Source organism: Phyllobates terribilis, unplaced genomic scaffold (genome assembly GCF_046119375.1).
Source record: "Phyllobates terribilis strain yellow unplaced genomic scaffold, ASM4611937v1 Scaffold_1__5_contigs__length_1240528914, whole genome shotgun sequence".
Lineage (NCBI taxonomy): Eukaryota > Metazoa > Chordata > Amphibia > Anura > Dendrobatidae > Phyllobates > Phyllobates terribilis.
Window position 1 is genome coordinate 281,837,919 of NW_027362761.1, and position 24,731 is coordinate 281,862,649.

The window sequence follows — 24,731 nt, forward strand, 5'->3', positions numbered from 1 at the left end:
TACAAGGAATAAGGGAACTTTTCCATGTTTGGGGTGTGCAAAGTGCACAAATAATGTCATCAAAAGCGAATATTTTTGTCATCCACATACTGGGAAAGGATTTTACATAAAAGACTTTTTTACTTGTAAATCTGCCAATGTAATTTATTTAATCAAGTGTCCCTGCGGTTTCATATACATAGGCGAAACCACGCAAGCTGTTGGCACACGCATAAATAAACACAAATCTACAATCCGATGTTGCGATATTACACTACCATTGCCACAACAATTTAAAGAAAAAAATCATTCTGTGGCTCAATTAAAATATCAAGTCATAGAACAGATTAATACACCCAGAAGAGGGGGAAGTCTCAAGAAGCTCCTCTTGAAAAGAGAGTCTTTTTGGATCTTCACGCTGAATAGTCTGTTTCCTAATGGTTTAAAAAGAGAGTACAATGTGAGTCATTTGTTTTGATTTTATTAACATTTATTATTTATTTTTCTTTTTAGACTCAACAGAATCATTGAATATATTGTACACCATGCGACACAGTATTTGTGAAAGAAAAGAAATCGTTCCGACAAGCTAAAATTGGAGTTAGAGTTTGGATATGTCGGGATGTGGTAGAATATATTCAATATGACAAATCTATCTCTTGTGACATTGTACTATCTTGATAAAATATTCTAGATAAATTATAGCACAATTAGGGGTGATTGATATTTTGCTATATGGAAAAAATGAAATAATTGATATACATTTCCACATTATGATAATATATTTATATATATCTATATTAATATGCACTTTTTTGAATGAGATTATGAGAATAAAATTAATGACTTGTAGTAAAGAATGATTTATGAGATATATATGATTGAAATAGTGACATTCTATAGATACAATGGTAACATCGATGTTTAGTTAGTGATATATTCTTTAGCACTTACAAATAAATGGGTCTTTCTAGGGTGAAGTAATGATAAAAAATATATAAAAACAATCTTTTTAAAAATTTATAAAAAATAACAGAAAAATTATATAAATTATTAAATTCATTTATATATGTGGGTCTTTATATATGAGATATTGGAGGTAGAATAGGTGACTGGAGGATTGATCATGAATATAATCAATTTTGTTCTTATAAGATTAAATTATCTAGGCATAGATTATATGATATTAGGGAATTTTTTATTTTTATTTTATATAATCTTTTTTCCTTTTTTTCTTTATTGTTAATCTCATATTATATTTCTATGGATTTGATTAAAATATTCTATTGTGGATTTCTTAAATTTATGATGTAATTTCCTTTAGTATTTCCTATATATGTTTGCAAACCACCTTGTTATCCACAATTGATGAAAGCTCACAAGGGGCTGAAATGTCTTGTAACTCTGCTGTGGAATAAATTAATTAACTACTTACATGTGAGTGCCGGGATGCATTTTTCTTCTGTTGAATTTCTATCCTCCACGTGCACCACAGAGGACTCAAGCAAACGGAGTGCCGACTGTATTCTTTTTACATATGAGCCTCCTACAAAGCTGTTTGAACTAAGTTTTAAGGAGCAAAGCAAGGTGTATCTCATGCACCACTCCTTATCCCATGCAGACTTGGAACAGCCCCTCCACTAGATTGTAAAAATTGCACATACTCCAAGAATAGGGAGTTCATATCCATACTCATTGTAAACAGATCTGTTGAGAGGTGTCCATTGTTGACATATACCAATGTATTTAAAAAAAACTCAATTCCACTCTAGAGTAAACCATAGTAAATTTTACAGTATTATGTCTACTTTTAAATTCCCCCAAAAAGGCATGCAAGGACAACTCATCTCCAGTCCAAATGGTAAAGATGTCATCTATGTATTGCAGCCAGATCCCACATCAATGCTGGAAGAACAGGCTGCAATACACAAAAGACTCTTCCAATAGCGCCATAAAGAGGTTAGTGTAAGTTGGGGCTACATCCGCCCCCATTGCGGTGCCCTGCCGCTGTCAAAAAAATTTGTCCTGGAAAATAAAATAATTCCTATACGGCACAATTTTGAGCAAAGACAGTATGAATTGTCTATGTGTCTCCAGCATGTTTGATTGCATAAGGGTAGTTTCTATAGCCTCCATCCCACTCTTATGGTCAATTTATGTGTACAAACTGCACACATCGAAGGATAAAAAAGAGCCCCATCCTTTATGTTCAAACCACTGATTCCATCAGTGACTTTTGATGCTTTCTCTTTTTTTTGTATTTTAGATTGTTTTGAATTCTTGTCGTAGTGTCTCTATGGTAGCGGAGGCTGGACCAACAAGAGGAACTTAGGGGAGTGGTCCATGACTGATTCACTATAAATTCACTATAAATACTTCCTGTCTTGTGTTAGTTGACTATGCACTTTTACTTGGCTTGACAAAGGCCCTGCATGGCCGAAACATTGCTAACTTTCCTATGTGTACACTGGTGTCAAAAAAGATATTTTTGTGGAAGGGAGATACCCGGTACCTTGGATTTTTGGAGTACGTGTAAGTTTTAAGGAAAGCTATGGGTGTATTGGGCACTAGAATTCTTAATGGGAGGAAATAGAATTGGATGTGAAATACTGTATAATGTTGTGATAAAGTGACAGCAATAAAGAAACTAATAACAGAACACAATCTGATCTAAGGGTAGCCAAGGATAAATATAGATGTGATGCTGCTATATGAACTATAGAAATAATATGGGCTCAATGTAAATGCTGCACTATAAGATATAAAGTGGCAGCAGTGAATTATCAGGTTGCTTTCGATTTAGAAGGAGTAGCAATGAAGCAATGAATAGTTTAATATACATAGATTTAAAGTGGTGTGAAAGAGTGTTTGCCCCTTTCCTGATTTCTTATTCTTTTGCATGTTTGTCACACTTAAATGTTTCAGATCACAAAAAAAAAAAAATATTAGCAAAGACAACACAAGTACACACAAAATTCAGTTTTTAAGTGAAGGTATTTATTATTAAAGGGAAAAGAAATCCAAACCTACTGGGCCTTGTGTGACAAAGTGATTGCCCCCTACCCTTCCCCACTTAAAACATAAATTAACTGTGGTTTATCACATCTTTGGGAAGCTGAGTTCAATTTACCTAGCCACACACAGGCCTGATTACTGCCACACCTGTTCTCAGTCAAGAAACCACTTAAATAGGACCTGCCTGACATAGTGAAGTAGACCAAAAGATCCTCAAAAGCTAGACATCATGCTGTGATCCAAAGAAATTCAGGAAAAATGGGAAACAAAGTAATTGAGATCTAGAAACATAGAAACATAGAAAAGAAGAGTTGAAAGGGACCTCCAGAGTACTCTGGCCCAACCCCCTGCTCATTGCAGGATTCACTAAATCATCTCGGGACAATTATCCAAAACTCACCAGCAAGTCCACCTCTGGATGGCTTAAGAAAAACAAAATTAAGATTTTGGAGTGGCCTAGGAAAGTCCTGACCTTAATCCGATTGAGACGCTGTGGCATGACCTTAAAAAGGTGGTTCATGCTTGGAAACCCTCCAATGTGGCTGAATTACAACAATTTTGCAAAGATAAGTGGGCCACAATTCCTTCAGAGCATTGTAAAAGACTCATTGACAGTTATCGCAAGCGCTTGATTGCAGTTATTGTTGCTAAGGGTGGCCCAACCAGTTATTAGGTTTTGGGGGCAATCACTTTTTCACACAGAGCCCTGTACTGTAGGTTTGGATTTCTTTTTCCCTTAATAATAAAGAGCTTCATTTAATAACTGAATTTTGTGTTTACTTGTGTTATCTTTGTCTAATATTTAAATTTGTTTTGTGATCTGAAACATTTAAGTGTGACAAACATGCAAAAGAATAAGAAATCAGGAAGGGGGCAAACACTTTTTCACACAACTGTATGTGTGGCCTTGGATTACTTAATGTTCTGATTCTGAGACTACAGTAATTAAAAAAATAAATAAATAAATAGGACAGTATTTTATGTGGGCACGATGCGTATTCTGTGCTGTATTGTTTAAAGATGAGACATTGATTGTTGAGAGTGGCATGGTTCTATAAAGACTATTCATATATGTATCTATATGGCACGTTGAGGATGAATGAGTACCCATATCTGGAAGGTGCATAAGGGATTTTGATCTACTGTGTACTGTCAGGCAGTGATAAAGACTATAGAGAGTGGGGGTAAAACCTGTGATGGTATTGGCATCAGTAGAGATACAGTGCTGCACACCATTATTGGCACCCCTTCATTTTTTTCATAGACTGTACAATATCTTCAGAAATAAATGGAAATGTACCAAAGTTATATTCATTGTTTTTCAACTTCCATGTTGCAATTTCAAAGTGTAAAGGACATATTGATATTCATGCTATGGCAACTCCATTTTGTCTGCTTGCTTCAAAATCATGTTATTATACTCTTTGCATAACATACATTCTTTCCTTCTTTCCTCTTGATTCACATGCAACTTTCCCACACTAACCTTTTCTCTCAGGAACATTCTATGAGACACCCTGCTCCTGTTATCTAGCTAATCTGAGCCGGGATGTACGACCTTGTAACTTTCCACCATACACTGAACTAACAATAACATGACCATATGTGTATTTCCGTAATAATGGTACTAACATTGGTTCAAGCTTGTAGTATGGCTGTAGGTGATTGGATATTAATAAACTCAAAACAATATAAAATGCTAAGTAGAAATAAACGGGGTTAGAGATTCTTGAATCCCCCCATACAGAGCTTTGCCTCCGTCTGGTTTTCTATTGGATTGCAATCAACCTTGTAACATAATAATTTGACACTCACTTGGTCAACCGTGAAGGGTCATTACTGCCCTCCCTCAACAAAAGAAAAACAGAATAAACAGCATGTGCAGCAATAAAGGCACCCCTAATTAATACTTGGTTGCACTCACTTTGGCATTGCTGACAGCCTCCAAATGTTTTTTGTAGCCATCGATAAGCTTCTTGCACTTCTCAGCTGGAATTTTCTCCCACTCTTCCTTTGCAGTTGGTTCAAGCTCTTGAATGTCTCCAGGGTTCTTTTTCCCAATGGCAGATTTCAGTTCACCCCAAAGATTTTCAATGGGATTAAGGTCAGGACTCATTGCTGGCCATTTTAAAACAGTGTATTTTTTCTTTTTCAACCATTCCTGTGTACTTTTGGATGTGTTCTTTGGGTCATTGTCTTGCTGGAGGACCCATGACCTTCGACTCAAACCAAGTTTTCTTACACTGAGTAGGACATTTCTCTCTAAAATCTCTTGATAATTCTCTGAGTTCATAATTGCTGTGATATGGTCAAAGCCTTCAGTACCAGTCACAGCAAAGCAACCCAACAGCAGTATGGATCCTCCACCATGCTTAACTGTTGGTAAGGTGTTATTTTCCTTATAAGCTTTATTGCGCCGTCTGAAAACAAACTTGCTTTGCATTGCCAAAAAGATCTATTTTGTTTCATCTGTCCACATAACATTTTCCCAGAAGGATTGTGGTTTGTTAAGGTACTCTTTGGCAAGGATCAGTCGTTCCTTTTTATGTCTTTTCTCCAGCAATGGTCTCTTCCTTGGCCTTCTCTGTGCTTGGTTTAGTGTGCAGCATATGGTACTTGTTGAAATGATGACCCCAGACTGTTCCACGTTGGCCTTCAGGTCTTTGGATGTTTGATGTTCTGTTTTTTCTACCATTCGCACCAACCTTTGAAGACATCTCCTGTCAATTTTCCTCTTTTCCCCACGTCCAGGGAGTTTTTTTTCGGTTCCATGCATAGCCAATTTCTTAATAACATTGCGCACTGTTGAAACTGGGATACCAAGGTCTTTAGAGATGTCCTTATAGCCTTTGGAAGTCTTGTGTTTGCTAATAATAGCGGTTCTGATGTCCTCAGACAGCTCCTTTGTCTTCACTAGTGTGACAAAGGAACAGGGCCTACCATGTGGCTTTATAAAACACTGAAGTCATCATTCATTGGCTAATTCATGTCACATGTGCACCGACAATTAATCACAGGTGAATCTCTTTTGTGATTTGCCACAGGCAAGTCAAAATGTGTTTCCATAATAAATTAATGTAAAGGGTGCCAATACCAGTGACACAGCAAGCTTTAGGTTTTTCTATTTTTTCCCTCCCATTGTTTTTTTGTTTTAAATTATTGTTTATAATTTGCTCTTTTGTATTTAACACAACTGCTCTAAATAAAAAAACTGTTTCACTAGATTAATTTTTTTCAGGAGATATTCCACATTATGGACTTAAAGGGGGAAGGGGAGAAGTGAATATAATGAGGGTGGAGAGGGGGGTGGGGATAGTACAGTTAGATCGTTAGAGAAGAATAGGATGCTAAATAACCCCAAAGTTTTATCTTGCATGCTGACCAACGCAAGAAGCCTGACCAATAAGGCGGATGAGCTGCAGGCGCTTATATCGGAGGAGAGGTATGACATCGTAGGTATAACAGAGACTTGGCTGGACGATAGCTATGACTGGGCAGTAAATTTATTAGATTATAGTTTATTTAGAAGGGACCGGAAACAGGGGAAAGGCGGAGGAGTCTGCTTATATGTAAAGTCATGTCTAAAACCCAGACTAAGGGAAGATATAGGAGAGGGAGAAGAGGGGGTCGAGTCCATGTGGGTAGAGATAGAGGGAACTAAAAATAATAATAAAATATTACTGGGGGTCTGCTATAAGCCACCAAATATAACAGAGGAGAATGAGAATCTGCTATTAGGACAAATAGACAAAGTAGCAAAACATAATGAAGTGATTGTAATGGGGGATTTCAACTACCCGGATATTGACTGGGAAACAGAAACCTGTAGATCTCAGAAAGGAAAAAGGTTCTTGACAAATATTAAGGATAATTATCTCTCCCAACTAGTGCAGGAACCAACGAGAGGGAAGGCCGTGTTGGACTTAATATTGACTAATAGGCCTGATAGAATAACTGAGGTACAGATAGGGGGGCACCTAGGTAATAGCGACCATAATATTATCGACTTCAAAATGCCCTTCAGTAGGGTTATCAATAAGGGAACAACAAAAACATTAAACTTTAGGAGGGCGAAGTTTGATCAGCTGAAAGAAAGCCTTCAACTTATTGACTGGGACAAAGTTCTTAAAGGAATACGAATAGTAAATGGGAAACCTTCAAAAGAATTCTGAATACTCAGTGCGAGAGGTATATACCGTATGGGAATAAAAGGGCCAGAAATAAGAGGAAACCAATATGGTTGAACAAGAACGTAAAAGGGGCGTTAAATGGCAAAAAAGAGGCATTCAAGAGATTAAAACAGGAAAACAGTAAGGAGGCACTAATGTGTTACAAGGAAAAAACGAGAACCTGTAAAAAACAAATAAAAATAGCGAAGGAGGAAACAGAGAGACGTATTGCTAGGGAAAGTAGATCAAATCCCAAACTGTTCTTTACGTATATAAATAGTAAAAGGATTAAATCGGATAATATTGGACCGATAAAAAGTGAGGAAGGCAAAATCATAGAGAAAGATGAGGATAAAGCTAATCTATTAAATAATTTTTTTTCGACAACTTTCACAAAGGAAATCGAACTAACAGGAGAAATGAGAAGTGACAAACTTAATCCTCCACTAAGTATGACAAATCTAACCCAAGCTGGGGTACAGAAACGCCTCAGTAACATTAAAATAAACAAATCACCAGGACCTGATGGCATACACCCACGGGTACTAAGGGAACTAAGTAATGTGATAGACAGACCGTTATATCTTATATTTAAGGACTCTGTTGAGACTGGGTCTGTGCCACTTGATTGGCGACAGGCGAATGTAGTGCCAATATTCAAAAAGGGAGCGAAAAGTGACGCCGGAAACTATCGGCCGGTGAGTCTGACGTCCGTTGTGGGCAAAATTTTTGAAAGCTTCATTAAAGAGGCAATTACGGAGCATCTTGATGCTAATAATCTTTTAATCCCGAACCAACATGGATTCATGAGGAATCACTCCTGCCAAACAAACCTGATTGACTTCTACGAGGAGGTTAGCTCTCGAGTAGATCAGGGGGAACCAGTGGATGTCGTGTATCTCGACTTCTCAAAAGTGTTCGATAGCGTGCCACATAATAGGTTGGTATACAAAATGAGAATGATGGGGCTGGGGGAAAATGTCTGCAAGTGGGTAGCTAACTGGCTAAAGGATAGAAGGCAGAGGGTGGTTATAAATGGAATATACTCACATTGGGTAAGCGTCACTAGTGGGGTACCACAGGGGTCTATACTAGGCCCAATGTTATTTAATATCTTTATTAACGACATAGTCAACGGGATAAACAGTAAAATATCAATATTTGCAGATGACACAAAGTTATGTAAAACAATTAATACAAAAGAGGACAGTGCAGACCTACAGAGGGATTTGGATAAGCTGGGTAGGTGGAGCATTAAATGGCAAATGAGGTTTAATGAGGAGAAATGTAAGGTCATACATATGGGAAGGAAAAATGGAAGTCACCAGTACTCACTGAATGGGAAATCATTGGGGAATTCAGAGATGGAGAAGGACTTGGGCATCTTGATTGATAGCAAACTAAATTGGAGTGCCCAAAGTCAGGCCGCTGCTGTAAGGGCAAACAGGGTAATGGGATGTATCAGAAGAGGTATAGCTGCAAAGGATGAGAACATTGTTCTTCCACTGTACAAAGCACTGGTCAGACCACACTTGGAATACTGTGCTCAGTTATGGGCCCCAATATATAGAAAGGATGTAAATGAGCTTGAAAAGGTACAAAGGAGGGCAACAAAATTAATAAAGGGAATGGAGGGACTGCAATACCCAGAGAGGTTGGCAAAACTAGAACTATTCAGCCTGGAAAAGAGAAGGTTGAGGGGGGACATAATAAATGTGTACAAATATGTTAGGGGACAGTATAGAGATCTTGCCCGGGATTTGTTCAAAAGGAGGGATATTACGGTAACAAGAGGGCACTCACTAAGACTGGAAGAGAAAAGGTTTCAGCACCAGCATAGGAAGGGGTTCTTTACGGTAAGAGCAGTGAGAATATGGAATTCACTGAGTGAGGAGACGGTAATGTCGGATTCACTACACCAGTTCAAGCGGGGACTGGATGCATTTCTAGATACCAGGCAGATTTCAGCATATACTTAAAAATAAAATAAAATAGTAGGTTGATACAGGGATTTATTCTGACTGCTGGTTTCAGAGTCGGGAGGGAATTTTTCCTCAGGTGAAGATTGGCCAAATCATTTGGGGTTTTTGCCCTTCTCTGGATCAACTTTAGCAATTACAGAACTAACAGGTCGAACTTGATGGACGCAAGTTTTTATTCGGCTGTACAAACTATGTTACTATGTCATGGGTGAAAATAACAATGAGCAGGACTGTATAATAAATGGGAGTCTACCTCGGTGGCTATAGCTGCCATCCTCTTATAGGGCCCATGAAGGTCTGTGAGTTACCTCCTGGAGGGTATATTGGAGGCTTACTATAATCATAATAAGAACAGTTGTTTTATATGGGCATTTTAATTGGGGTCTGTTGGAATATGGTACTGTATATAACACCATGTTTGGAAGTTATTGTCTCCTACTGAGTGGTTCTTTAAAGGAATGATGAAATGCGTTGGGACATTTAGGTGAATAGGTAAATTGTGATCCAGGATTCATGTCTGGATCATAGAATATAGATTCCTAGAGACTAAGATACACTTTCATTTTATTAGTCATTTCCTGAATTAAGTAATAATCAGGAGATGAATTACAATAGTGCACTTTATGTAGTATGTTATTGTGATGCGTTCTATAATTTGGTACTTAATAAATGTTACGTTTTATAGTATAATCCCTAAGTGATGTCTTTCAGTAGTAGCCTTTTTTGAGAATATTACAGTGATTTTTTTTTCTGGTACTAGTGTCGACTGACCTGAGTAGAAACCAGAATTGTAGATATAAATCACAGAATGTATTTACAAGGTTACCTGTATACATAAATTGTACAGTGACTACATACACTTTATGTGCTGACCATGTAGTGTAGTTTATCTTTTACATATTAATAATAGAATTCAGTAATATTGTCCTGAGTGTACTGTTGATGGTGACATTCTGTATGATCATTAATGTTACATATATTAGAAGCGGGTCAGCAACCATTATCCATAATTTATAGCCTCCAAGATTGTGATAAGTAGCCAGCTACTGTAGACCATCACTTTATGCGGACATCTATTCCCAGAGGTTGGCATCAGATTTATACCTCTAATGTTCTGCTCAATAAATGTCCTGCAATAGCCAGAAAGAAGCTGATAGCTCAAATGACCCTCCAGATCTATGAAGACATGAAGCAAAATTGGACATGGATAGTGTACAGTAGAGAGTTGTGTCTTTGGCTGGACTGATATGTTTTCATTTAGAGAATCTTTGGGGAAATCTTCCATGTCTTTCTCAATATCATTTATCTGACCATATTATTGCTTCTATCGGTGTCCTTGCTTTATGAAGTATTTCACTTTCTGCTTTACTTTCAGATTATTGCCTGGGATGAGGAATGTTTCCAGGGCCGCAGACATGAGTTTACATCCGAGTGTTACAATATCATGGAATATGGATTTGAAACTGTCCGCTCATTTAAAATAGAGAGTGGGGCGTAAGTATTACCATTTATGTGGATATTAGTTTGGGGACATACAGGTGCATCTCACAAAATTAGAATATCATCAAAAAGTAAATTTATTTCAGTTCTTCAATACAAAAAGTGAAACTCATATATTATATAGGGTCATTACAAACAGAGTGATCTATTTCAAGTGTTTATTTCTGTTAATGTTGATGATTATGGCTTACAGCCAATGAAAACACAAAAGTCATTATCTCAGTAAATTAGAATAATTAACAAAAAACACCTGCAAAGGCTTCCAAAGCGTTTAAAAAGGTCCCTTAGTCTGTTTCAGTATGCTCCACAATCATGGGGAAGACTGCTGACTTGACAGATGTCCAGAAGGCAGTCATTGACACACTCCACAAGGTCCCAGAGTTCCAATTTTCATTTGGAAATCAAGGTCCCAGAGTCTGGAGGAAGATTGGAGAGGCACATAATCCAAGCTGCTTGAGGTCTAGTGTGAAGTTTCCACAATCAGTGATGGTTTGGGGAGCTATGTCATCTGCTGGTGTAGGTCCACTGTGTTTTATCAAGACCAAAGTCAGCGCAGCCGTCTACCAGGAAATTTTAGAACACTTCATGCTTCCCTCTGCCGACAAGCTTTTTGGAGATGGAAATTTCATGCTTCAGCAGGACTTGGCACCTATCTACACTGCCAAAAGTACCAATACCTGGTTTAAAAACAACAGTATCACTGTGCTTGATTGGCCAGCAAAATCACCTGACCTTAACCCCATAGAGAATCTATGGGGTATTGTCAAGAGGAAGATGAGAGACACCAGACCCTACAATGCAGACGAGCTGAATGCTGCTATCAAAGCAACCTGGGCTTCCATAATACCTCAGCAGTGCCACAGGCTGATCGCCTCCATGCCACGCCGCATTGATGCAGTAATTGATGCAAAAGGAGCCCCGACCAAGTATTGAGTGCATTTACTGAACATACATTTCAGTAGGCCAACATTTCGGATTTTAAAAACATTTTTCAAGCTGTTATAAAGTATTCTAATTTACTGAGATAATGACTTTTATGTTTTCATTGGCTGTACGCCATAATCATCAACATTAACAGAAATAAACACTTGAAATAGATCACTCTGTTTATAATGGAGGTTTGAGATTTGGAGGAGGATCTGGGGACTTTCAGCTCAGTTTCCACTCAATATCTGCTCTAAAAACTCCTCGAAAAACTCAGTGTGCATTTACTGTGATTTTCCCTGGTTTAATAATCTTGGATATTTTATGGATTTGCGTAAAAAATATATTTTTTTGTCCAATGTTGTTAGTTTTTGCTCTTATTTTTTCCCCACTGTTCCCGAGTATTTTTTTTATCCAGTATATGGTTCCAGAGATATGAGGTTTTTTATTTAGTGCTGATTTTTTTACTCTTTACAGGGTGGTATGGCTCACATGATTCTCTGAGGCTGTGTCTTTAAGTTCCTCTGCATTATTACCCTATTATTGCCCCCTTGTAAAGATTATAAAGACTAGCAGCAAATAAAAAGGCAAATATCTCTGGAACTGTATGGAAAATTCAAAAACAAAAACAGAAGACTCAGGGGAGCAGTGGGAAAAAATAAGAGCAAAAACTGGCCACGTTTGACCTGGTGACAGGTCCTCTTTAAATCCCACAACCATACTATTATGTATCATATAGATAAGATGATATAAGCACATATACACTTTTATGTTTTCATTTCTATTATTCTGAGAAAGAGGCAAACTATAAGAGAAGTGATAAAAGCAGGTGTCTGTTGGATGACATGCCCTTGCTATTGGCATTCAATTCCCCTTAAACTTGCAGTAAAAGTGTAGTGTTTGTTATATTCCCACAGCTGGGTTGGGTACGAGCACTTAGGATTCCAAGGTCAGCAGTTTGTACTGGAGAGAGGAGAGTACCCCCGCTGGGAGGCCTGGAGTGGCAGCAATGCTTACCACGTTGAGAGAATGACCTCCTTCCGACCAATTGCCTGTGCTGTAAGTATACATTACATAGCGGTCCAAGGGGAGCTCGTGATAATTGTTTTCACTTACGAGATTGCTGCTCAAGACATCCAATTATAATGAGCTATGAATAACATTTACAAGACACTGATAAAAAAAGTTTGTCTCAACCCTGAAAGTCTAGAAATACACAGAAATAATATTGCAGAATTAAGGGGATTATCTCATTAAAGACAAACCCTTTAAAAATGTAGCATTTGGTGTTATTAGCTAATCACCCCAACTCCTATTTCGAACAAACAACAGATTTTTCAGGGAGAATCCTCATCTACCTTGCAGAGTACAACGCTCGGCTATTTTTATCAGTTCTACAGATGAGGAGTTCTCAAATTGTGAGGTTGTCCCCATTAGTGAGGGGCCCCCGAGTTGTTTAAGGGACCCAGTCACCAGGTTTTCCCCCTATAAAGTACAGCCACCACCATTATGGCCACTTTAGAGCAAACTAGAATGCTGTAAAAAAGTCCCCAATTCATTCTGCAGATCCCGAAAGAGAGCTTTCATTATACCAGACGGTATGGTTCTGTCCAGTGGGTGTCTCTGGTCTTGATCCAGCACCTCCTCTCTTCCTTCAATCGCTATCCTCACGGCTTCTACCTGCCCTTCCGAGGACAGAGAAAAGTACTGTAGTGCGCATGTAACAATAATAATAATAATAATCTTTATTTATATAGCGCCAACATATTCTGCAGCACTTTACAATTCAGAGGTTCATATTCAACAGTCATAAGTAACATAGCTAAAGATAATACAATAATTATAGCAAAAATAATGACGACCCTGCTCGTAAGAGCTTTCAATCTACAATGAGGTGGGGTGACACAAAGTACAGGGGCTTATTTACTATGATGGTCCCGCCATCTTGAGGGGATGAGGGATAGATAAAGGCTGCATGAGCTCGTCATCAGCCATTATTTGTAGTGCTTTTGGGTGCGGTGGAGTTTGATGGAGACTTATGTTTGGAGAAATAATGAATGGGCTATAAAAATATAAAAGGACTTCGATTAGGGAACGTGATAGGCCACCCTAAACAGGTGTGTTTTTAGGGACCGCCTAAAACTGTGTAAGTTGTGATTCGTCCTAATTTCTTGGCATAGAGCATTCCAAAGAATAGGTGCAGCTTGGGAGAAGTCTTGGAGCCGGGAGTGGGAGGTACGGATTAGTGTGGATGTTAGTCGGAAGTCGCTTGCGGAGAGTAGAGAATGGGTAGGCCGATAAACAGAAATGAGGGAGGAGATGTAGAGGGGTGCCGCACTGTGGAGAGCTTTGTGGGTGAGAACAAGCTATTTAAATTGGATCCTATAATGTATGGGCAGCCAGTGCAATGACTAGCTCAGAGCAGAAGCGTCCGAATAACAATTAGCCAGATAGATAACCCTGGCTGCTGCATTAAGAATGAACTGGAGAGGGGAAAGTCGAGTGAAGGGGAGGCCAATTAATAGAAAGTTCAGTAGTCAAAGCGGGAGTGGATCAGGGCAACAGTGAGGGTTATTGTTGTTTCCAAGGTGAGAAAGGGGCGGATTCTAGAGATGTTCTTCAGGTACAAGCAACAAGAACGGGCAAGAGATTGTATATGGAAGGTGAAGGAAAGATTGGTGTCAAACACAACACCCAGACAGCGCGCCTGCAGACTCGGCGTTATTGTGGTGCCACACACGGAGAGGGAGATGTCAGATTTAAAGAGGTGAGTAGACGGCGGGAGCAGAAGAAGTTCCGTTTTGGAAAGGTTGAGTTGCAGATAGAGAGCGGACATGATGTTGGAGACTGCGGCCAGACAGTCACTGGTGTTCTGTAGTACAGTTGGGGTAAGGTCAGGGGATGGAGTGTATAGTTGTGTGTCATCAGCATAAAGATGGTACGTGCCGGCATGTATCGGCTTTACTTCCGGGTCATTGGTACTCTTTAGCCTTTCCTGGCACATGCACATGATAGTATGCTTCCCTGTCCTGTGGGTATAATAAAAGCTCTTTTTTGGGATTTGCAGTGTGGATTGGGGATTTTTTTACAGAATTCTAGTATGCTATAAAAGAGGCCTTAATGGTTGTGGTCATACTTTTTTATAGGTAAAACTGGGTGACAGGTTCCCTTTAATGAAGCATAGTTTGGAAGGCAGTTTTCATTAGACCAAATTCAGACATCCATGTTTCACGGTCCAGGTATTGACTGCGATGCACACACTTGTCACCCCTCATCCCCTGACCTTAATTTGACAGCTCTATTAGGCTGTCAGGTTCAGGTCAGGAGACCCACTGGCAGTCAATGCATTGCGGTCCTGTACATGGACCCTAATACACAGACATTTTAATTTGGCCCAAGAGTGATCATGGTGAGGCCCAAGCATCATCTTGGCTTCTCTGGTGAGGCACCAACAGAAAAAGTTTGAAGTCCTGCTAACGACAATGAGTAAAGGCAGCGACATTCACAACCATGCTGCTTTATTCACAACCATGCTTTATTCACAAACATTCACAACCATGCTGCTGTTTGGAATACATTCCAGGTTTTAGCTTAAAAATGTATAAAAATTGCGACATATCCGTTCAAAATAAAAAGCTATTAATGATCTATCATAATAGAGACAACACAAATGACAAAGTGTGGATATATATATATATATATATATATATATATATATATATATATATTATATATATATATACATACACTGCTCAAAAAAATAAAGGGAACACTTAAACAACAGAATATAACTCCAAGTGAATCAAACTTCTGTGAAATCAAACTGTCCACTTAGGAAGCAACACTGATTGACAATCAATTTCACATGCTGTTGTGCAAATAGAATAGACAATAGATGAATATTATTGCCAATTATCAAGACACCCTCAATAAAGGAGTGGTTCTGCAGGTGGGCACCACAGACCACATCTCAGTACCAATGCTTTCTGGCTGATGTTTTGGTCATTTTTGAATGTTGGTTGTGCTTTCACACTCGTGGTAGCATGAGACGGACTCTACAACCCACAGAAGTTGCTCAGGTAGTGCAGCTCATCCAGGATGGCACATCAATGCGAGCTGTGGCAAGAAGGTTTGCTGTGTCTGTCAGCGTAGTGTCCAGAGGCTGGAGGCGCTACCAGGAGACAGGCCAGTACACCAGGAGACGTGGAGGAGGCCGTAGGAGGGCAACAACCCAGCAGCAGGACCGCTACCTCCGCCTTTGTGCAAGGAGGAACAGGAGAAGCACTGCCAGAGCCCTGCAAAATGACCTCCAGCAGGCCACAAATGTGCATCTGTCTGCACAAACGGTTAGAAACCAACTCCATGAGGGTGGTATGAGGGCCCGACGTCCACAGATGGGGGTTGTGCTCACAGCCCAACACCGTGCAGGATGCTTGGCATTTGCCACAGAACACCAGGATTGGCAAAGTCGCCACTGGCGCCCTGTGCTCTTCACAGATGAAAGCAGGTTCACACGGAGCACATGTGACAGACGTGACAGAGTCTGGAGATGCCGTGGAGAGCGATCTGCTGCCTGCAACATACTTCAGCATGACCGGTTTGGCAGTGGGTCCGTAATGGTATGGGGTGGCATTTCTTTGGAGGGCCACACAGCCCTCCATGTGCTCGCCAGAGGTAGCCTGACTGCCATTAGGTACCGAGATGAGATCCTCAGACCCCTTGTGAGACCATATACTGGTGCGGTTGGCCCTGGGTTCCTCCTAATGCAGGACAATGCCAGACCTCATGTGGCTGGAGTGTGTCAGCAGTTCCTGCAAGATGAAGGCATTGAAGCTATGGACTGGCCAGCCCGTTCCCCAGACCTCAATCCGATTGAGCTCATCTGGGACATCATGTCTCGCTCCATCCACCAACTTCATGTTGCACCACAGACTGTCCAGGAGTTGGCAGATGCTTTAGTCCAGGTCTGGGAGGAGATCCCACAGGAGACCATCCGCAACCTCATCAGGAGCATGCCCAGGCGTTGTAGGGAGGTCATACAGGCACGTGGAGGCCACACTATACTGAGCCTCATTTTGACTTGTTTTAAGGACATTACATTAAAGTTGAATCAGCCTGTAGTGTGTTTTTCCACTTTAATTTTGGGGGTGACTCCAAATCCAGGTCTCCATTGGTTAATAAATTTGATTTCCATTGATGATTTTTGTGTGATTTTGTTGTCAGCACATTCAACGAGAATATTTCATTCATTTCGATCTAGGATGTGCTATTTGAGTGTTCCCTTTATTTTTTTGAGCAGTGTTTATATATAAATATCTACACACCACTTTTGAGCTGTGTAACCTATTAATATGGGCATACAGGTTATCGACTGCTGAAAAAATTCCTACTTGTATGCCTCATATTAGATGCCTGGTTGTTGAGAAATCCACTTTTATCACTTTATATAAATGGCCTCTTGCAGGCTATGGGTCGGATGCTGCCCAGACGATAACTCTGCCTATGTACTTCATTATCATGTGAATCGCCTCCCACAGCGTCAATGTGTGCCTGTGGAGTCGGGTTTTTGTCCTGTAATCTCACACCTGCGCAGTCCCAGTGCCATCGTTCCTCTTCAGTGTTAAGCCCTTCCCTGGGCACTGGCTTCACGTTCACATGCCGGGTAGTCACTGGTACTTCCTCTCCCAGTGTTTCTGCACGCTGGTGTTTCTGTGCCCATATTATTAGCTTACACAGCTCAAAAGTGGTGACAGATGCTCTTTAACAGGGCTAAAAAAGATAGCAGCACTGCAAAAGACCATCAGCGGTTAAGAAATATATAGAAAAACTGTACATTTTGATAAAGGAGTCATGTATATTTTCAGAAATTAATAATTGTTGGGGGAAGGAGCACTGATTTCGTTGTACACACATTACTAGATTATATTATAGCACATGAATCCTAAACAAATAACGCCAGTGTTTAACTGCAGGTATTAAATATAATGATGAATAAGTATGTAGACAAGACATGCAGCTAACACCAGTGTATAAATAATGCATCTGTATAGATAGTTTCAAGTACAGAATAAATTATAAACGAAAAATATATATTCCTATTGAGCAAACAAAAAAGAAGAGATGGATGATGTCTATATGTCTTTCCTACAGAACCACCGTGACTGTAAGATGACCATCTTTGAGAGAGAAAACTTCCTTGGAAAAAAAGGAGAACTGAGTGATGATTACCCTTCTCTTCAGGCCATGGGCTGGTGTAACAATGAAGTTGGCTCTTTCCGTGTCCAGTCTGGAGCGTAAGAGACTATCTATCTATCTATCTATCTATCTATCTATCTATCTATCTATCTATCTATCTATCTATCTATCACAGGGGCTGACAAATTTAAGTTTGGGGGCATGCATGCAGCATCTGTCAATGAGTAGTGGCTCATCTGTAACCTATTTACCTCTGTTTGTCATACATGGCAGCAGAGTTTAAATCCAGCCCCTGTTTAAGACGTGGCAGGAAGTTTTATTTTATGTTGTGATTGCATATGCAAGTGTAATCCCAAATACACGATTGAGTTAACTACATAGATACGGTAAGCGAACCAGGCTTCCCACATGGATACACTGTCATAACCAAGCTTACTTTATAGATACGGTAAGAGAACCAAGCTTACTACATTGATGCAGTAACAGAGCCAAGCTTAAATAGATAAGGTATCATAACCAAGCTTACTACATAGATACAGTAACATAATGAAGCTTACTACATAGATACAGGAACAGAACCCAGTTTTCTACATAGATAGGACAAGGAACTGAAATAGAAATTGTTTTTGTAGTTCTAACAATAATTGTCTGGACCATCAAGGACATTTTGGGAATGCAAGAATAGGGCTTGAAATCATAATGGTGGTGGTTGTTTGGGACGCTTTTAGAACCTGACTGGATCCTTTTAATTTAATTTTTCAAAGGCATAGAAAAACATTAGGAGTTACATTTGCATAATCTGCATACTGTTAGTTCAGAAGATATATTCAGCTTCAGTGTAAAATAAAGATGGATCCACCAGAGCAGCATATAATTGACATAAATTTGCATATGTATATTTGCGCTAGACACATTTAGGCAAGCTTTTACATATACATACTCACAAATATAGGCAGGTTATAAGTATAAATATGCACATATAAGCAGGCTTATACATATATATATACGCATATACATGCAAGCTTATATATAGGCAGGCTTATATATACATAAATACATAGAAATATAGCCAGGATATAGACAAGCTTATAAATAACCAGACAATGTGAACTGAGGTCTAAGATGGCAGACATACAAGAAACAGAGGCATGTTCACACTAGCAAAAAAGAAGCAAGACAAAAATATATCTCATACCCTACCATAATTATATATAAATGTAAAGCAAAGTTGCATAATAAATATAGGGTACTTAGTGAACTATTTTTGATCAAAAAAAGTATACAAGCCGTCCCACCAGCGGCAAGGTGACCCTAAATTGGGACGGTACCTATACTGCCTATATTAAAAACCTTACTGTATATCAAAGTTGAAGTAATGCATATAAAAGGGTAGACAAATAGGACCGGGTCCCAACTCCAGACCACCTAGGCCCGTGGTAAGCTACATATATACAAATCAGCTCAACAAAGGGCATGCCACACCCTTAAATTGCACAGAATGCAAACAAGTCAAAAAACCAGACAATGTGAACTGAGGTCTAAGATGGCAGACATACAAGAAACAGAGGCATGTTCACACTAGCAAAAAAGAAGCAAGACAAAAATATATCTCATACCCTACCATAATTATATATAAATGTAAAGCAAAGTTGCATAATAAATATAGGGTACTTAGTGAACTATTTTTGATCAAAAAAAGTATACAAGCCGTCCCACCAGCGGCAAGGTGACCCTAAATTGGGACGGTACCTATACTGCCTATATTAAAAACCTTACTGTATATCAAAGTTGAAGTAATGCATATAAAAGGGTAGACAAATAGGACCGGGTCCCAACTCCAGACCACCTAGGCCCGTGGTAAGCTACATATATACCAATCAGCTCAACAAAGGGCATGCCACACCCTTAAATTGCACAGAATGCAAACAAGTCAAAAAACCAGACAATGTGAACTGAGGTCTAAGATGGCAGACATACAAGAAACAGAGGCATGTTCACACTAGCAAAAAAGAAGCAAGACAAAAATATATCTCATACCCTACCATAATTATATATAAATGTAAAGCAAAGTTGCATAATAAATATAGGGTACTTAGTGAACTATTTTTGATCAAAAAAAGTATACAAGCCATCCCACCAGTGGCAAGGTGACCCTAAATTGGGACGGTACCTATACTGCCTATATTAAAAACCTTACTGTATATCAAAGTTGAAGTAATGCATATAAAAGGGTAGACAAATAGGACCGGGTCCCAACTCCAGACCACCTAGGCCCGTGGTAAGCTACATATATACCAATCAGCTCAACAAAGGGCATGCCACACCCTTAAATTGCACAGAATGCAAACAAGTCAAAAAACCAGACAATGTGAACTGAGGTCTAAGATGGCAGACATACAAGAAACAGAGGCATGTTCACACTAGCAAAAAAGAAGCAAGACAAAAATATATCTCATACCCTACCATAATTATATATAAATGTAAAGCAAAGTTGCATAATAAATATAGGGTACTTAGTGAACTATTTTTGATCAAAAAAAGTATACAAGCCGTCCCACCAGCGGCAAGGTGACCCTAAATTGGGACGGTACCTATACTGCCTATATTAAAAACCTTACTGTATATCAAAGTTGAAGTAATGCATATAAAAGGGTAGACAAATAGGACCGGGTCCCAACTCCAGACCACCTAGGCCCGTGGTAAGCTACATATATACCAATCAGCTCAACAAAGGGCATGCCACACCCTTAAATTGCACAGAATGCAAACAAGTCAAAAAAACAGACAATGTGAACTGAGGTCTAAGATGGCAGACATACAAGAAACAGAGGCATGTTCACACTAGCAAAAAAGAAGCAAGACAAAAATATATCTCATACCCTACCATAATTATATATAAATGTAAAGCAAAGTTGCATAATAAATATAGGGTACTTAGTGAACTATTTTTGATCAAAAAAAGTATACAAGCCGTCCCACCAGCGGCAAGGTGACCCTAAATTGGGACGGTACCTATACTGCCTATATTAAAAACCTTACTGTATATCAAAGTTGAAGTAATGCATATAAAAGGGTAGACAAATAGGACCGGGTCCCAACTCCAGACCACCTAGGCCCGTGGTAAGCTACATATATACCAATCAGCTCAACAAAGGGCATGCCACACCCTATATTTTTGTCTTGCTTCTTTTTTGCTAGTGTGAACATGCCTCTGTTTCTTGTATGTCTGCCATCTTAGACCTCAGTTCACATTGTCTGGTTTTTTGACTTGTTTGCATTCTGTGCAATTTAAGGGTGTGGCATGCCCTTTGTTGAGCTGATTGGTATATATGTAGCTTACCACGGGCCTAGGTGGTCTGGAGTTGGGACCCGGTCCTATTTGTCTACCCTTTTATATGCATTACTTCAACTTTGATATACAGTAAGGTTTTTAATATAGGCAGTATAGGTACCGTCCCAATTTAGGGTCACCTTGCCGCTGGTGGGACGGCTTGTATACTTTTTTTGATCAAAAATAGTTCACTAAGTACCCTATATTTATTATGCAACTTTGCTTTACATTTATATATAATTATGGTAGGGTATGAGATATATTTTTGTCTTGCTTCTTTTTTGCTAGTGTGAACATGCCTCTGTTTCTTGTATGTCTGCCATCTTAGACCTCAGTTCACATTGTCTGGTTTTTTGACTTGTTTGCATTCTGTGCAATTTAAGGGTGTGGCATGCCCTTTGTTGAGCTGATTGGTATATATGTAGCTTACCACGGGCCTAGGTGGTCTGGAGTTGGGACCCGGTCCTATTTGTCTACCCTTTTATATGCATTACTTCAACTTTGATATACAGTAAGGGAGAACTTGCACAATTGGTGGCTGACTAATACTTTTTTTCTCCACTGTATATACATACACAACGAGCCAAATATGTATACATACGTACCTACTTGTAAGTGGTGCCTGAACTAACAGTGAAGAGACGAGCCTCAGTGGCAGGCAGTCAGGGGAATAAGCAGTTTTGCTTGATTTGAAGAGCTGCTCCTCGAAACTGACATGATGAGACTCCCAAGTCCCGTGACCCACACCTGCCTATCTGTCTATCTATCTATCTATTTAGAGATCGAAAAAATAAGGACAGCACTCCCAATAAAGTCCAGTAATTTATTAGCTCAAAAGAGCTGAGGCAACGTTTCGGCTCTGTGTTTCAGCCTTTCTCAAGCAATGTGACATGTGAACAGTAAGAGTATTTAACATACAAGAATAAATAATTAAATGATACAAATAAAGTGCAATTGTGCTGTGCAAAAATGTAAAACAGAGGCACCATGTACATAATCACATATAACAGTTAATGAAGCTTCCAATGCTTTATTGTATAATTAAATTATTTATTCTTGTATGTTAAATACTCTTACTGTTCACATGTCTATAGATAGCATATAGATCTCTATGTAGCAGGTTTGGTTTTTCCTGAGGGACGTGCACCCGCAGTCATATATATGTTCAGTCATATATATTTTTTGTTTGCTAGTGCTGTTTTTGGATTCTTTTTTTCTATCTATCTATCTATCTATCTATCTATCTATCTATCTATCTATCTTTAATGCTCAGAAATTTATTAATATATATTTATTAAAAATTATGGTGATTGTATTTTTTTTTTTACAAAAAATTGGAAAACCTTTAAAAATCTCTGTGGTTGCCTAACAATCTACTGGACTCTACCGCTACAGGATACGGTCTATATTCTACAGGTAGCCGCAGGGAAGTCATTGGAAACTTCACTTCATCATGGATTCCTTTCTCTCCTGGTTGCTTCATTTCATTACAGTTGAGAAGTTGCACATAAGCTCAAAAAATCTTTGACATACAAATTGGTTTAAAAAGAATTCTTCACTTCCATTGGAAAATCCTTTCTAATTACTACCAGGTTTTCCTTGATACAGGGTGTCCTGCTGTTGGAATCCCTCTGCTTTAATCTGCAGATGAATGTCGCAGCAAGAGGAAATGAAGAATTAATCAGCTGGCTCCAAACTCTAAAGGACCCCAAGAACATTAGATAGCAGAAGGCTGAATGATCTTTCAGTCGACAGTTATTTCTCATGACTTCCCCCGTACATGTGAATTCTTGGCTCGGCAGAGCACCTCTGTATTCTCTAAAAGAGAGTCACTTATCTCAGCGCCGAACAAAATGCTAAGCTGTTCAAATTCAACAGGTCAGATTCATCTCTTCCTCGACATCATCTGTCAAGGACCAGTCGTAAGGCTGTCGTACACATCAGATCTGGTGCTATCAGCCGGTTCGGTTGACTTTAATGTGCATGAGGGCCTTAAGGGTGTGAAACGCTTTTTGTAGCCGATCTTTGCTTAAGCTAATAGATTTAGGCCCCAAATTAGGGACTCAACTCTTCTTTTAAGGGTATGTGCTCACAATATCTTTTACACACAAGTCAAACCCCTGAATTTTTCAAGATGGAGACTCTTCAGGAAACTCCGGTATTTTGTTTTTAATGAAGCGTCTTATTTTGCAGTGTTTTTAACAGCACTTTTTTTTTTTATCATTTTTGTATACTGACTTTTTTTGATCCATCCCATTGTCATGTATTGTAAAATATTAATCATCTTCAGAGCAGAAAACGCATAATGAATGATCACCTCACTTCTTTTTTCCGCTTGGTGTCTTAGAAAATGTGAAGCGGTTTAAAGACGCTGGAAAGGTTGACCATATATCCTGCAAGTCATTTCTACATAGAAATAATGCGTTAATTTTTTTGAGCATTTTCTGAGTGCTTTTTCAGAGCTGAACCACTTGTAAAAGACATTGTGTGCAAATACCTCAAGGATGTGTGTACATGACATCTTTTCTGTCTGGAACCCACCTTAAAAACACCTGGACAACTACCTCTAAAAATGAACATATTCATTTCAAATTTATTAGGTACTGAGTATTTATTGAAACAGTTTTTGGTCTTTAGTCTTTATTGCACTTCACTATGGTGCAAGTATATTACAAATCTAGGTCTACCCATGTATTGAAATATGATTGAGGCATTGTGTATATAGCAATTACCGGATTACATATATTTTATAAATGTATAAATAAAATATAGGGAAAATATATATATTCTTGTACCGTGTTAGCCAGTAGATAGAAAAATATTTAGATTTGAGAGTCCTCAGTGGTTGATACCTTTTAATGGCTAACTGAAAAGATGGTAACAAATTGCAAGCTTTTGAGACTACTCTGGTCTCTTCATCAGGCTAGTATACCACAAAATCTGAAGAGTCACATCACATGTCTTATCTGTTGCATTATTTTTGTGTCTTATTGTGTATAAATATGTGACTCTTCAGATTTTGTGGTATACTAGCCTGATGAAGAGACTTGAGTAGTCTTGAAAGCTTGCAATTTGTTACCATCTTTTCAGTTAGCCATTAAAAGGTATCAAGCACTGAGGACTCTCAAATCTAAATATTTTTCTATATAAAATATAGAAATTTATCAAATATATATATTTTTCTTTTATGTCAACAGCTGGGTGTGCTACCAGTATCCCGGTTATCGTGGTTTCCAGTACATCCTGGAATGTGACCGTCACTCAGGAGAGTACAAACATTGGAGGGAATGGGGATCCCACGCACAGACTTTCCAGATCCAATCCATCCGCAGAATCCAGCAGTAAACACCTGTTATGTGCAACCACCTATTTTATCCTGAGGCTAGCAAAGTAAGGATTAAAGAGAATAAAGCTTTTTGTTTATCACTGGACACGCTCGTGGCTTTTCATTGGGGACTTCTTGTATAGTGTCATCATTGTGGAACAATTTGGGGACTTCTCGTATAGTGCCATAATCAAGGAACAATTCTGGGAACATTCAAAGTAAACAGCGTATCCGTCACGGGAGGTTTAATGAATGTAAGTGCATTGGAAGAACTTGGCTGATGGCAGTGTGCTAATTAGCTCGGCAACAAT

The 24,731-nt window shown here is 39.0% G+C and overlaps 1 protein-coding gene across 1 annotated transcript in view; it reads left to right on the forward strand.

Annotated features, from left to right (window-relative positions):
* The window catches only part of CRYBA4 (crystallin beta A4), a 37,940-nt gene extending 13,453 nt beyond the window's left edge, over positions 1-24,487 (forward strand). Inside the window, exons 3-6 of the mRNA XM_073654029.1 lie at positions 10,521-10,639; positions 12,487-12,628; positions 17,720-17,862; positions 24,293-24,487. Coding sequence (XP_073510130.1) covers positions 10,521-10,639; positions 12,487-12,628; positions 17,720-17,862; positions 24,293-24,440 — 552 coding nt within the window. The 3' untranslated portion in view covers positions 24,441-24,487. The remainder of the gene's footprint in view (positions 1-10,520; positions 10,640-12,486; positions 12,629-17,719; positions 17,863-24,292) is intronic.
* Positions 24,488-24,731: the final 244 nt, after the last annotated feature.